General features: G+C 35.4%; 1 protein-coding gene and 1 non-coding gene across 10 annotated transcripts; both read right to left on the bottom strand.

Moving 5' to 3' along the window:
• Positions 1 to 3,861: 3,861 nt before the first annotated feature.
• TRNAP-AGG lies at positions 3,862 to 3,933 on the bottom strand. The gene has a single exon. It is a non-coding gene; the product is annotated as a tRNA-Pro (tRNA).
• A 430-nt stretch (positions 3,934 to 4,363) lies between these two features.
• Positions 4,364 to 10,660, bottom strand: LOC116025968 (pentatricopeptide repeat-containing protein At1g69290). 9 transcript variants are annotated; one of them, XM_031267399.1, is made up of 7 exons: positions 10,389 to 10,660; positions 9,303 to 9,365; positions 6,016 to 8,318; positions 5,766 to 5,883; positions 4,871 to 5,109; positions 4,729 to 4,779; positions 4,364 to 4,653 (listed from the first exon to the last, which is right to left on the bottom strand). In XM_031267399.1, exon 3 carries the CDS (start codon positions 8,234 to 8,236, stop codon positions 6,269 to 6,271), a length of 1,968 nt encoding a protein of 655 aa, XP_031123259.1. In that variant the 5' UTR covers positions 8,237 to 8,318; positions 9,303 to 9,365; positions 10,389 to 10,660; the 3' UTR covers positions 4,364 to 4,653; positions 4,729 to 4,779; positions 4,871 to 5,109; positions 5,766 to 5,883; positions 6,016 to 6,268. The 9 variants fall into 9 exon arrangements, with proteins under 9 accessions (XP_031123259.1, XP_031123262.1, XP_031123254.1 ...); XM_031267402.1 differs by having other exon boundaries at positions 4,729 to 4,735; XM_031267394.1 differs by adding an exon at positions 9,673 to 9,767 and having other exon boundaries at positions 4,364 to 5,109.
• Positions 10,661 to 13,698: the final 3,038 nt, after the last annotated feature.

Raw genomic sequence — 13,698 nt, 5'->3', positions numbered from 1 at the left:
TATTTTTCAAAAATATTGCAGTGGTTAGCAAACCAAATAATATATATGCAATTAATATTACAAATAGGAGATGCATTCATAGTTAAGTTGTGTATTTTAAAGTACGAATTATTCTATGAGAATCGTCTAAATACTGATCCCTTTATGTTTTTTTAGAAAATGAGTCGGTATTGCAAATAACTGTTGGTTCCTCAACATTAAATCCAGTTCTTTTGTATAAAATGCAGTCATAAATTTTCCTTCATTCCTCAATGCAGTTATAACAAATCCATTCTGTGCATCGCACGGGTGAAAATACTAGTTTATTTTAATATGCATAATGTCCTCTTACTAAATGTAATCAATTATACTTTAATTGGACCCCCTAATTGATTCCTTCTTTTTAGACCCTCTACTAATTAAATCAGCAAGAGAAAAGGGTCAAATAAGCCCCTAAACATTACCTGAAAAGTCAATTAGGCACATAAACATTTAAAAGGTTGAATTAGACCCTTTAACACGTTAAATTGGGGTAAATAAACCCAAAAATCGGTGAATGACCTATAATTGCAAGTCATTTACTGTTCAGGCCAAAAACCGGCGACCGATGACGACAAAACTATCGTCGGTCGCCTTCCGCAGATGGAAGGCGAACAGCCCCAAAGGAAGGCGACCATGGACACCTTCCATCTGCGGAAGGTCCGCCGGAGTATGGTGACCGGCGATGGTCTCATCGTCCCCGTCGCCGGTAGCCGGATTTTGGCCTGAACAGTAAATGACTTGCAATTTCAAGTCATTTACCGGTTTTTGGGCTTATTTGCCCCAATTTAACATGTTAAGGGGTCTAATTGCACCTTTTAAATATTTATGGACCTAATTGACTTTTCAGGTAATGTTCAGTGGTTTATTTGACCATTTTCCCTATTATGAATATAGTACATTATAATGTTATTAAATATGATGCACTAATTGACATTTAGGGTCCATTTGGAAACCTGAAAAATATTATTTTCGAAAAATAATTTCTAGAAAATGGCTCATTTTCCATAAAATATTTTATTTTGGCTTAATGTCAAAAAACTATCTTTTTCAGTTTGCTTTAAAGTTAAAAAAAAATTACATTTTTTTGTTTGGTTCATTTTTTCCGAAAATAAACATATTATTTGTTATAATAATAACAATATGTGGGGATGGCGGTGGTTGTGATGTTGGTGATGCTGGTGGTATGTGGTAGTGGTGCTGGTGGTGATATTGGTGGTTGTGGTGGTGGTATGGTAGTGGCAGTGGTGGTTGATTGGTGGTGGTGGTGGTGGTGGTGGTGATGATGGTGTGATTGTGTTGTGAGTTGGAGACTTGGAGGTCTGGCCGGTCGGCAATGGTCCGATGGAGGGAGGCGCGAGGTTGGCGCGATGGTTGGACTGGCGGTCGGCGAGGTTGGAGCCTGGAGGTCGCCAGTCTAGAGTATGATAGTCGGCAATGGAGAATTGGCGCCTGGAGGTAGCGTAGTCTACTCTGTAGTCTATAGGGAGGTGCTTCTTGGACTTTGGAGAATTGAATGAAGGTGTTTTTTTAATAAAAAATAAATTAATTAAATCGGGCGCCTAAGCGCTAGGTGCCCCTTAGCGCCTAGGGGACGCCTAGCATCTTTTTCAACATTGCAGTTTTTACTTTTCTTATTATGAATAAACATGTAAAATGGTGCCATCAATCAACATACACCAATTATTGTGGTTTGAATTGAGGGAATATATATCTACCTAATCTTGCGAAGTTGTTACTTCTATGGCTTATGGACTATGGACTCATATTTGTTTGTCTCTAATTTAATATAACAAGTTAGAAACCTTATAAGAGTATATCATGATCAATTATGCCCATAATTATATATTCTATAAAGTTGTACGTTATACTAAAAATATAATATTATTTATTTTTATCGAACAAAATTGTTTTAGAATTCTATCAATGTATATTATTTGGATAATTTAAAATGAAGTACTCCATACCATATTAAAGCAAACATGAATTATGTTTTACTGTAAAAAATCATACTGGAATAAAAAGGTTCAAAAGAGTATATCATGTTAAAGTATGCAAGTATTTATNCAAGTCATTTACCGGTTTTTGGGCTTATTTGCCCCAATTTAACATGTTAAGGGGTCTAATTGCACCTTTTAAATATTTATGGACCTAATTGACTTTTCAGGTAATGTTCAGTGGTTTATTTGACCATTTTCCCTATTATGAATATAGTACATTATAATGTTATTAAATATGATGCACTAATTGACATTTAGGGTCCATTTGGAAACCTGAAAAATATTATTTTCGAAAAATAATTTCTAGAAAATGGCTCATTTTCCATAAAATATTTTATTTTGGCTTAATGTCAAAAAACTATCTTTTTCAGTTTGCTTTAAAGTTAAAAAAAAATTACATTTTTTTGTTTGGTTCATTTTTTCCGAAAATAAACATATTATTTGTTATAATAATAACAATATGTGGGGATGGCGGTGGTTGTGATGTTGGTGATGCTGGTGGTATGTGGTAGTGGTGCTGGTGGTGATATTGGTGGTTGTGGTGGTGGTATGGTAGTGGCAGTGGTGGTTGATTGGTGGTGGTGGTGGTGGTGGTGGTGATGATGGTGTGATTGTGTTGTGAGTTGGAGACTTGGAGGTCTGGCCGGTCGGCAATGGTCCGATGGAGGGAGGCGCGAGGTTGGCGCGATGGTTGGACTGGCGGTCGGCGAGGTTGGAGCCTGGAGGTCGCCAGTCTAGAGTATGATAGTCGGCAATGGAGAATTGGCGCCTGGAGGTAGCGTAGTCTACTCTGTAGTCTATAGGGAGGTGCTTCTTGGACTTTGGAGAATTGAATGAAGGTGTTTTTTTAATAAAAAATAAATTAATTAAATCGGGCGCCTAAGCGCTAGGTGCCCCTTAGCGCCTAGGGGACGCCTAGCATCTTTTTCAACATTGCAGTTTTTACTTTTCTTATTATGAATAAACATGTAAAATGGTGCCATCAATCAACATACACCAATTATTGTGGTTTGAATTGAGGGAATATATATCTACCTAATCTTGCGAAGTTGTTACTTCTATGGCTTATGGACTATGGACTCATATTTGTTTGTCTCTAATTTAATATAACAAGTTAGAAACCTTATAAGAGTATATCATGATCAATTATGCCCATAATTATATATTCTATAAAGTTGTACGTTATACTAAAAATATAATATTATTTATTTTTATCGAACAAAATTGTTTTAGAATTCTATCAATGTATATTATTTGGATAATTTAAAATGAAGTACTCCATACCATATTAAAGCAAACATGAATTATGTTTTACTGTAAAAAATCATACTGGAATAAAAAGGTTCAAAAGAGTATATCATGTTAAAGTATGCAAGTATTTATGCATTCTATAAAGTTTTGTACGTTAAGGCAAGAATATAAAATTTTGTTTTGTTTTTATCGAATAAAATTGTCTTAAAATTCTATCATTGTACACTACTATGTATTTGACTAATGTAATTGAAGTATCATATTAACTCACTGATAATGGTACATGTTCCTACAAAAATTACTTTTTTCTTTTTTGGTCATAGGCTGAAAAAAAAAACCAACGAAAACATTTTCCTGAAACCAAATACGGGTTATGTTTATCTGTCATCAGCTCTACTGGAATTAAATTGTTCAAAGGGACATTCAGAGAAGCTGGAATGAATACGGGTTATGTTTATCTGTCATCAGCTCTACTGGAATTAAATTGTTCAAAAAGGTGCACATGGGACATTCAGAGAAGCTGGAATGAAAATGTACGAAATAATAAAATTCAGAGAAGCTGGAATGAAAATGTACGAAATAATAAATGATGGGGCAATTCCGAGAATTGAACTCGGAACCTCTCGCACCCTAAGCGAGAATCATACCACTAGACCAAATGCCCTTCTTGTTATGACTGCTTACAGAACTATATATATAATATATTATAGTTCGAAATGGTTGTATTAAAGACTAAAATAAATAGATTAATAACTAATTTAATCTAAATGACATTTTATGCTTAATTAAGTCCTTAACTTTGATAATTTCACCACTATTAATACTCAATTTAGTACTCAACTATAGTAATTTTATCCAAATTAGTCTTCGACTATAGTGATTTTACCCAATTAGTTATCGACTATAGTAATTTTTTAAATTTAATCATTGATTCGAACCGCCAAAGACTCAATTAGGTAAAACCATCGAAGTCGAAGATCTAATTAAACACAAAAAGTCGTTTAGTACTAAATCGAGAAAAACTATGAAGACTAAATTGGGTATATATATGTGTGTGTGTGTGTGTCTCGAAAGAAACAATAGTACAACTTCGATAATTTAAAACATTATTAGATAACATTGAAAATAAAAAACTAATGTCATAAAATAATTATAGTAAAAAGTTTACACTGCCGTAGAGAAGGGGCATAGAAACACTGTAAGAGCTGGGGAAATTACACAAAACTATAAACAAAAAGGAAGTATTATTACTTCCTCCATTTGCAGTTGTATATAAAAGACCACTCACTCTTAAGGCACAAAAGTAATGTAACACTGAGGCCTAAGCTTCAGATTTCTCCTTGCCCAACAATCCTTTGATTTGATCAACAACCATATTTGGTACCTAAACATAAAGACCCTTAATTACACAACTCTATGAAGAGACAGAATAAATAGGGCAGAAAGTGTGCGGTCCAACCTCCAACCTGGTGTGAGTTTCAACCCGTTAGCTTTTGCTTCTTTCATTATGCTGATAAACACCACACATGCGAGAGAGACTCATCACATGTGCTCGTGATATTATTACGAAAAAGTGATAAACAAAAGTAAGAAGGTTTCACCGATAGATAGTATGCAGGAGCATCTGCCAAACTTTTCTCACGTGCTAGATACATCGCATTAGCAATTTCCTCTTCCTTCCTTGCACTGTCTTTCAGTCTTTCTCTTTCTCCATCAGCTTCTGTTCCATCTGAATCTTTACTCACATGAGCATTCTTTTCGGCTTCACTGATAGCAATCTTCTTCTGTGTGTCTCTGCTCCTTTCTCAGCAACTCTCTATCTCTCCATAGAAATCAAGACCTACAAAGGTCATTCATGCATAGTTTTCTTTGTTAATAAATCTTCTCTTCTGCTTCAGAAAGAACAGAAGAAAGTCGAGGACAAAGAAACATAATAATGGTGTTTGGTAAATAGCTGTTAGCGGATTAGGTAAGTGGTTTGACTAGCTGGTAGCATTACCTGGTTGTAGAAAGATGCTTGGTAAATTAGCTGATAGCTGATTACATGCAAAATGGCCTTTAAGGGTATAATTTATTTCTCAAAAAGTTGATAAAAAAAATGCTTTGAACAACTTTTTGAATTTTAACATTTCAGTGCAAAATTGGCTGTTTAAGCAAGTCATATTGTAAAAAAAAACTGTTACAAAAGCTGATTATACAAACACTCATATTGGCTGTTTAACTAAGTCAAGTAGCTAATAGTGGTCAAACAAGCCAAAATTGGCTGATAAGCTAACTACGTTACAAAACAAGGCCAATGTGGAATCCATGTAGATCTGTTGTAATAAGCTAACTATGTCACTTGAATGGGTTCAAATTGAGTAATAAGGGGCAGTTTCACTAAAAAGTAACATAGGAATCTTTACTAATCTCAAAATTCAAAATCCGAAGACTGCATTATATATAGTGGAAGCAGCAGTTAAATTTAAATGAAAGGGTAAAAGAAGAATTATAAACCTGGATTTGTTATTGTGCTTAAAAGGGCACCTCCTCTCCAGTAGACCCCAACATGACCTTCGGGTACTTGATGTGGGTAGAAAAACTGCTAGTTGACAGACAGTGAAGGAGTCATCACCTATAAATAAATGATTAGCTTTTGAGAAAATTTCCTGTCAAGAATACATTTGACAATCACAAAATCACATTTTGCATTGATTGGAAAGAAAATTTTCATGAAACACTATGTTATTACAAATATGATCTCAACCTTAAATGATTAACAGAACGGGCACAAGGTCATATGCATCATATCCAAAGCCAAGTCAACTGAGCTGCTGCAAGTAAATGTTTCCATATCATTGGCATACGAAAGTAAATTGTAAGTTCTCTGATCATTTAATAGCAAGTGCCTTCATTGAATGTGAGCAATAAGCCCCAGAGTTCTGCTGGAATATTTCTTTGTTTGGTGCATTTTACGACAAAAAATTAATGAAAGCAAGTGAGAAGGAAAATAAGGCTTCTCAAGCATTAAGGCCAGCCCAATTCTTAAAAGCAATCAGCGATTCCATTTTCCTAAAGTTCCGTCTTCTCAACTTTGACACTCGGAGTTTCTTATGTTTCTCCATGAAAGCTTGTTTGTACCTCCATTTATCCACAAATATCTTCGCCTCTTGAGATTTTTCCACTACTTGCATCACCGCATCAAAGAAACCCCCTTTCACCAAAGCGTATAGGAAAGCGTCCACCAAGCTATTGTCTAACTTGAATCTTCTTTCCCCATTGGCAGAAATCTTTCTTTTGACCTCAGTCCATAGCATCAGAATGTTGAAGTACTTCTCCACCGCCACGTACCCATTGATTAAAGAGAGATATGTTTGCTCGTTTGGCTCAAACCGGAGGAAGGTCATCCTCCTGAAGGTTCTTCTCGCATCTTCCATTCGCCCAGCCTTGCAGAAGGCATGGATGATGGAATTCCAGTCGTGAGTACCGATTACAATTCGAGGGTCTTCAACAACCTCGTCCAAGAAAGATACCATGAGTTCAGGCCGATGGCTCTCAGTTAAACCAGTCATTATGGTTAAATAACTTCCTTTCAGGTCAGATATTCTCGCTTCTCTCATATCCCTGAACAGCGAGAAAGCTGATTGAAAATCATGGCAAGACATAGAAGCTTCTATTAGAGAATCGTACATACCAGCATCCAGCTGGAACCCTGAACTACTAATTTCCATAACCAATTGGGTAGCTTCAGCCGTTCTGCGCTCTTTGCAGTATGCGTTCAGTATCGGGATATATACACCAAGACTAAAGCAAGTGCCCTGAATATTCATTTCTTCAAGAACACTGTGTGCCTTATCCAACAACCCAAGATTAACACAAGCACTGATTACACCGTATCCAACTGATTTCTCAGCCACAATCGAAGAAGACTCCAGCTTTTGAGTTTCAACTATTAAACTAGCTAAGTTCTTCATTCCCCCATTATCAAGAAATCCTCTCGCGATTTCAGTATAAGTTCCCTCACCAAGACCTATACCTTCTCCACTAACCCCTTCCCTTAAATTATGCATAATAGTAGCAGAAACAGATTCTAAACTACCAGACTTCATATATCCACTAATCAAACTACTAAGAACAACCTTGCTATTGGGAAAGCCAAACCTAGTCACAAGATCTTCTAACTCGAGAATTTTATCTTTCATCCCTTTTCTCGCATACAAATAGGCCAATAGTCCAAAACTGAATTCATCAGGCCTAACACCCAAAATCGACATGGTATCCACCACCTTATTGGCATCACTAACTGATTCGAGCACGCGGCAACAACACTCCAAAGCAGCATTACACGCAGCCAAATCAGGCTTCAAGAACACCAACTTCTCATCCATGGCAATCCTACAACTCTCATTAAATATGTGGAAATAAGCAACTAAGCTACCAGTTTTTCTACTGATATCAACAAGAGCATTCCCCCACAAACTAAACGGCACGAAAAATCGATTCTTGAACATACACTTAACCAATGCAAAAGCAGGGGCAGCAGTGTTGGCATTCCTCATTGAATCCAACAAATTTTGGACAGTTTCATGGTGGAGCAATTCTGGGTTCTTCTCAATCAAGAACACCACAGACGCAAAAGCCCTCTTGAGGTTTAGGGTGTCAGAGAGGGAAGAGAGGTGGGCGATGAGAGAGTTGGCCAGGGACTTACTTGGGAAAGCAGAGCAGCTGGAGAGAGCCTTGAATGACTTCCAGGCCTCATCTGTGTTGTGGGCAGTGAGGGAGGCTTGAAGGGCGGACTCAAGATGGAATTTTTGGTCCTGGGTTAGGGATTTTTGGGTGGCGTCGTTGGGTTTTGGTGCGGCGGCGGACAGTGGATCGGCGGTTCTAAGAGAAAAGATGGACGGCCGTAGAAAAGAGTAGAGGCTTGGGATTTCTGGCTCTGTAGAATAACGCCGCCGTGAGACGACGCCTAAAACTCTTCTCCACATTCTTCCCTACTTGGCCCTGCGCTTCTCTCTCAGAAAGGCATCTCAATTCTCAAAATCCTTGGCCTTGGGTATAATCGAACATCTAAATTATTGATCAAACAGGCAATAAGTTAAATATGTATGAACAATTAGCATAAGGTAAAAATTAAATACACAATTAATTTATAAATAAAGTATCAAACATACAATTATTTTTTAAAAAACATTATAATCTGTAATATTCTAACTTAACCTCTCTTAATACTACAAACTTACGAAGTCTAACTGCCAAAGTGCTAATAACAAATACAAACTAACAAACACTGCCACTGTCAACTGTCCCAAACTACACGCCTTCAATTCCTTCAAACCTATCAAAATGAGACAATGAGATAAAACCTAAGCCTAGAATAGACCTGGCATGGCCAGAAGCCTTTTTAAAGCCTATTTAATATGCAGGCCATTAAAACGGCTTCAAAAATAGGCTTTAAAGCACATTTGTTTTCCTCAACACAAACAAAGACCATGAAACCAGAATATGTAAGAACTAAGAAGGATATATCCTTGAGCATATAGCTCTAATATTACATAGAAAGCATTAGCACCCAGTCCAAACTGAAAGAGAATTATCTGTGAAAGAAGTGAAAGGCTCAAACCATGTAGAACCATACAGTGTACAACAAAATTCTGAACGGAACTAAATATCTTGGCAGGTTCAATAATTTTCAGAATATCTTGAATTCTTGATATGCCACCTATCAAGAAGGTCCTCTTAAGATACAATAACTAAACCCAGATTCATGAAACAGAAATTAATCTTATTTAACTGCTTATTACTTTTCAACACAAACAACGAGCTCTCAGGGGAAAGCACAGGGTCAAAATCATTTATAATTTTTAGCAGCAGTACAAAACAAATAATTTAGAACAGCATAACTACCACCCAGAACTCACATCTAGAATCGACACATTTGCCATGGGAGAGCACTGATATGAATAGCACTTGAAATAACAATTGTGGGGAAAACATCGTAATACAATTAAGAGTGATAGCACAATGAAATTGCAAAAGCAGAATATAAAATACCGCTGGAGTTTATATCCGTATGCAACCTCAGCTACAACCGTTTACTTGTCAGAAAGTTTTTTCCTGCGACAACAAGTAGGGGTGAGCAAACGGTGGCTCAGTTAAATAACCAACCGAAAAATCGAAAAACCGACCATGATTTTTGACCATCATAACCGACCAAAACCGACCAAAAGCAAAACTATAACCGACCGATAACCGACCGTCGGTAACCGAAAAACCAAAATTTCACAAACTATTCAACCATTAATACTTATACAAGTCTCTAAAAATCAAAATACCAAATGTCCAAATCAAATGCAAACTACCAATGTCACAAAAAGTCTATAACATATACTAAAATCCAATTATCCAAATACTACAAACTTACGAAGTCTAACTGCCAAAGTGCTAATAACAAATACAAACTAACAAACACTGCCACTGTCAACTGTCCCAAACTACACGCCTTCAATTCCTTTAAACCTATCAAATGAGAATGAGATAATGAGATATTATAAAACCATTAGTATAAATACGATCAATTGATCATATAAGCATTTTACCTTAACATATTAAAAGTTCTTACTTCTATTGATTAATTATACCACCATGTTTAATCAATTAAACCAGTAAAACAAATTGAAGGGGATTAAAAAAATTAAAAGCAAGAACTGAAAAGCTAGTGTTCTTTTCCACCTCAAAACCACCCCTATATACACTATAAATCCACACAGCAAGTCTATTATTTATCTATACTACAGATAATTATTTTTATCTTTGAAAATAGTATAAAGTTACCAATTTCTATAATTCTTTCACTCCAAAGCCAACCAACAAGAACAAGAAACCAATTCTATCACTCCAAAGCCAAACAAATTATATTCGGAGTAATCCTTTCATTCCAAAACAGTCTAAAGTCTTAGAAATTTGAATGTGCATTAAATTTTGAATGCTTAAAAGGGCAACTTTAGAAAGCTTATGAATATGAGTTAGTTTATTGCAATCAATTTATTAACAGTATAAAAATTTAACTACTTAATTAAACACTTAATAGATTAAAAGTATAGAAATTAAAAAATTAAAAATAAGATATTACATTATTACCTGAGTGAGGAGTGACTCAGTGACTGGCTGAGGGGCGACCAGGCTGAGGTTAGGTGAGTAGGTGAGAGGAGTGTGAGGGAGACAGGGAGAGGAGCGAGGGCGTTGGCGTGGGATACTCAGAGGACGGAGAAACAGAAGCCAAGGGCCGAGAGGCGAGAACAGAGAAGTGGATGTGACTATTAGCGAGGGCTGGGCAAGGCCGGAGGGCATCAGGGAGTAACCACCTGACCGGAGTGTCGCTGAGGCGCTGGTTTGGGACTGGAAGTGCCGAGTGCGGACTGTGGAGTAAGTAATCAAGCAGATCTGATTTAGGGCTATTTTGTTTCAGACTATTGGGCTTCCATTAATTCTATTTCTTTTGGGCTAAACATTAATTATGGCACTGGCACTATGATAGGGGGCAAATTATGTTGTGGACCCACAAGGTGGACCTGAGTTCAAAACTACGTCGTTTTTTTCATTCTTTTTTTTTTTTAGTAAACATATTGTTGAATATAAAGTTGTCCAAAAATGTGTGAATGTAGAGGTTTCAAAGTATGAATGTAGAGTATAGAAATCGTGAATGTAGATTTATGATTGTGTGAATGTAGAGTTGACCAGAAATGTGTGAATGTGGAGGTTTCAATTTGTGAATATGGAGTATAGAAATCGTGCATGTAGAGTTATGCATGTGTGAATCTGTAATAGAGTTCAGAAGTTCTAGCAACTTGTAGCCCTGTAATGTGTGAATGTGAAGTTCTCAAGTTGTAAATGTGGAGTATAGGACCTGTGAATATAGAGTTTTGAATGTGTGAACGTGGAGTTTACAAATTGTAAATGTAGAGTATAGTGTATGTGAATGTAGAGTATAGTTACTTAACATATAATCCTGTAATATGTGAATGTGGAGTTTACAAATTGTGAATGTATGGTATAGTATATGTGAATGTAGAGTATAGTGAATGTGAATGTAGACCCAGGTCCCCGGCATAACAACCATGATAGGGCTTTTATATATATATATATATATAATCGGTTACCGAAAGCCTATAACCGCGAAAAATTGAAAATTTAAAATTTTTTTAAGATCAATAACCGATCAAATATCGACTTTTTCCATCAGTTCGGTTATCAGTTATCGGGCGATTGACCGATATTTTGCTCACCCCTAGGAGTAGCAATAAGTAAGAGAACACAAATGGATCTTCTGCATCACTCCAACCCAGAAGTTTTGATCTGGAAATTAAACTTATGGTAAAGTGGAGTGTAGCAGCTGTTTGAGTGTTTATATACAATTGTATGTACATGATGGATCTAGGATGGAGATTCGAGTAAATACAGATTAATAAAATAGATCTCAATAACAATCAAAGACAAAGATAAGCAAGCAAGACAGGTTCCAAAAGGGAAACCAGAATCCCAGTCAAAGTAGGAAGTCATAATTCAAGTTGATCCAGGAGTAACCAGGAAGAATTGAATCTGGAGGCCAACAGCGGCCATGCATGCATGCAATGGACCTTGTTGCGCTAGAAAATGAATATTTTCTTGTCAGATTTATGGCGAAAAAGCTAAGGATTATGATTATGCAAAATTGGAAGGACCGTGCATGGGTGACCTTGATTATTATAAATATAGTAAATGATGAATATATATCTACCTAATCTTGGCGAAGTTGTTACTTCTATGGCTGAGTATGGACTCATATTTGTTTGTCTCTAATATAATTAATATAACAAGTTAGAAACCTCATAAGAGTATATCATCATCAATATGCCCATTAATTATGTATTCTATGAAGTTCTACGTTATATTGGAAATATAATATTATTTGTTTTTACCGAATAAAATTGTTTTAGAATTTCTATCATTGTATATTATTTGGATAATTTAAAATGAAGCACCCCATACCATATTAAAGCAAATATGAATTATGTTTTACTGTAAAAAAAAAAATTGTACATGGCTTGGGAATAAAAAGGTTCAAAAGAATATATCATGTTAAAATATGCAAGTATTTATGTATTCTATAAAGTTGTAGGTTATGGCAAGAATATGATTTTTTTTTTATCGAATAAAATTTTCTTAAAATTCTATCATTGTATACTACTCTGTATTTTACTAATTTAATTGAAGTATCATATTAACTCAATGACAATGTTAGATATTCCTACAAAAATTACATTTTTTTTGCTCATATTTAATAGGCTGAAAAAAAAATGATATACGGATTATGTTTCATAAACTCTACTGAAATTAAAATGTTGAAAAAGATGGAACATTCAGAGAAACTGGAAATAAAATGCGCAGGATTATGTTTCATAAACTCTACTGAAATTAAAATGTTGAAAAAGATGGAACATTCAGAGAAACTGGAAATAAAATGCAAAACATGAGAAAATGGGGCATTTTGAGAATTGAACTCAAGACCTCTCACACCCTAAGTGAGAATCATACCACTAGACCAAATGTCCTCCTTGCTACAATTACTTGCATACATATATATAATTTAATTGTTCCCATATTCATATAAAACAATTGTCTCTTTAGTCTGTGCTAGACTGTAGTAGTTTTACCCACGTTAGTCTTTGACTATAATGGTTTTAACCAATTTAGTAACTATAGTGAATTTTCAATGGAAGTTGGGAAGAAAATATCAAATGGTTGGATAATTTTATCGTTATTACTTTTATTATCATTATCATTGTGTAGGAATATTTTAGTCTTTATACTCATTATTCCTTAACATTCAATCCCAACCAAGCAATGGAATCAATATTCCCAGTAATTTATTTTCCATCAACCAAATAACTTCATGGTAATTTCTTTTGCATAAAATTTCAATTCCATTTCCCTTTAACTATTTGTTTGCGAAGCAAACCGGCCTAAGAGTATGAGTTTTTTGCTCTTTTTTTCGGGGGCCACATAGAATGAAAAGAGGAGAGAGAAAAAAGATGGATTGAAAAAAAAGAGAAAAAGTCTACAAAAAAAATTGTATTATTAATGCGCCCGGTGTGTTGCATGCTCACCGGGCATTACTCTTTTTTTTTTTTTTTTTTTTTCCTTTCTCATCCCCAGACTCACAAAAAACTATATTTTTTTCTCTCTTTTCCCTCCTTATATCTCCAACTCATTTCTCTTTTGCAAAAAACCTTAAACACTTCAATTAGGAATGCTCTAATGATTAATCATTTCTATATATTACATTTAATTTTTTTTTATAAAAAGCTTTAAAATATTGACTTCAAAATTTAATTGTAGCCCATAGCCCCATATGTGCACAAATGGGCCTTAAAATTTATGCCTTAATGAACATGGGTCAGTTCATTGGGCC

This window comes from Ipomoea triloba, chromosome 7, assembly GCF_003576645.1.
Source record: "Ipomoea triloba cultivar NCNSP0323 chromosome 7, ASM357664v1".
Lineage (NCBI taxonomy): Eukaryota > Viridiplantae > Streptophyta > Magnoliopsida > Solanales > Convolvulaceae > Ipomoea > Ipomoea triloba.
The sequence above is the reverse complement of the archived record's forward strand: the minus strand, read 5'-3'. Positions and strand labels throughout refer to the sequence as shown.

What these genes read in the sequence shown, in the direction of transcription:
- LOC116025968 (XM_031267394.1), bottom strand. Translation starts at nt 8,236, where the DNA reads ATGTGGAGAAGAGTTTTAGGCGTCGTCTCACGGCGGCGTTATTCTACA.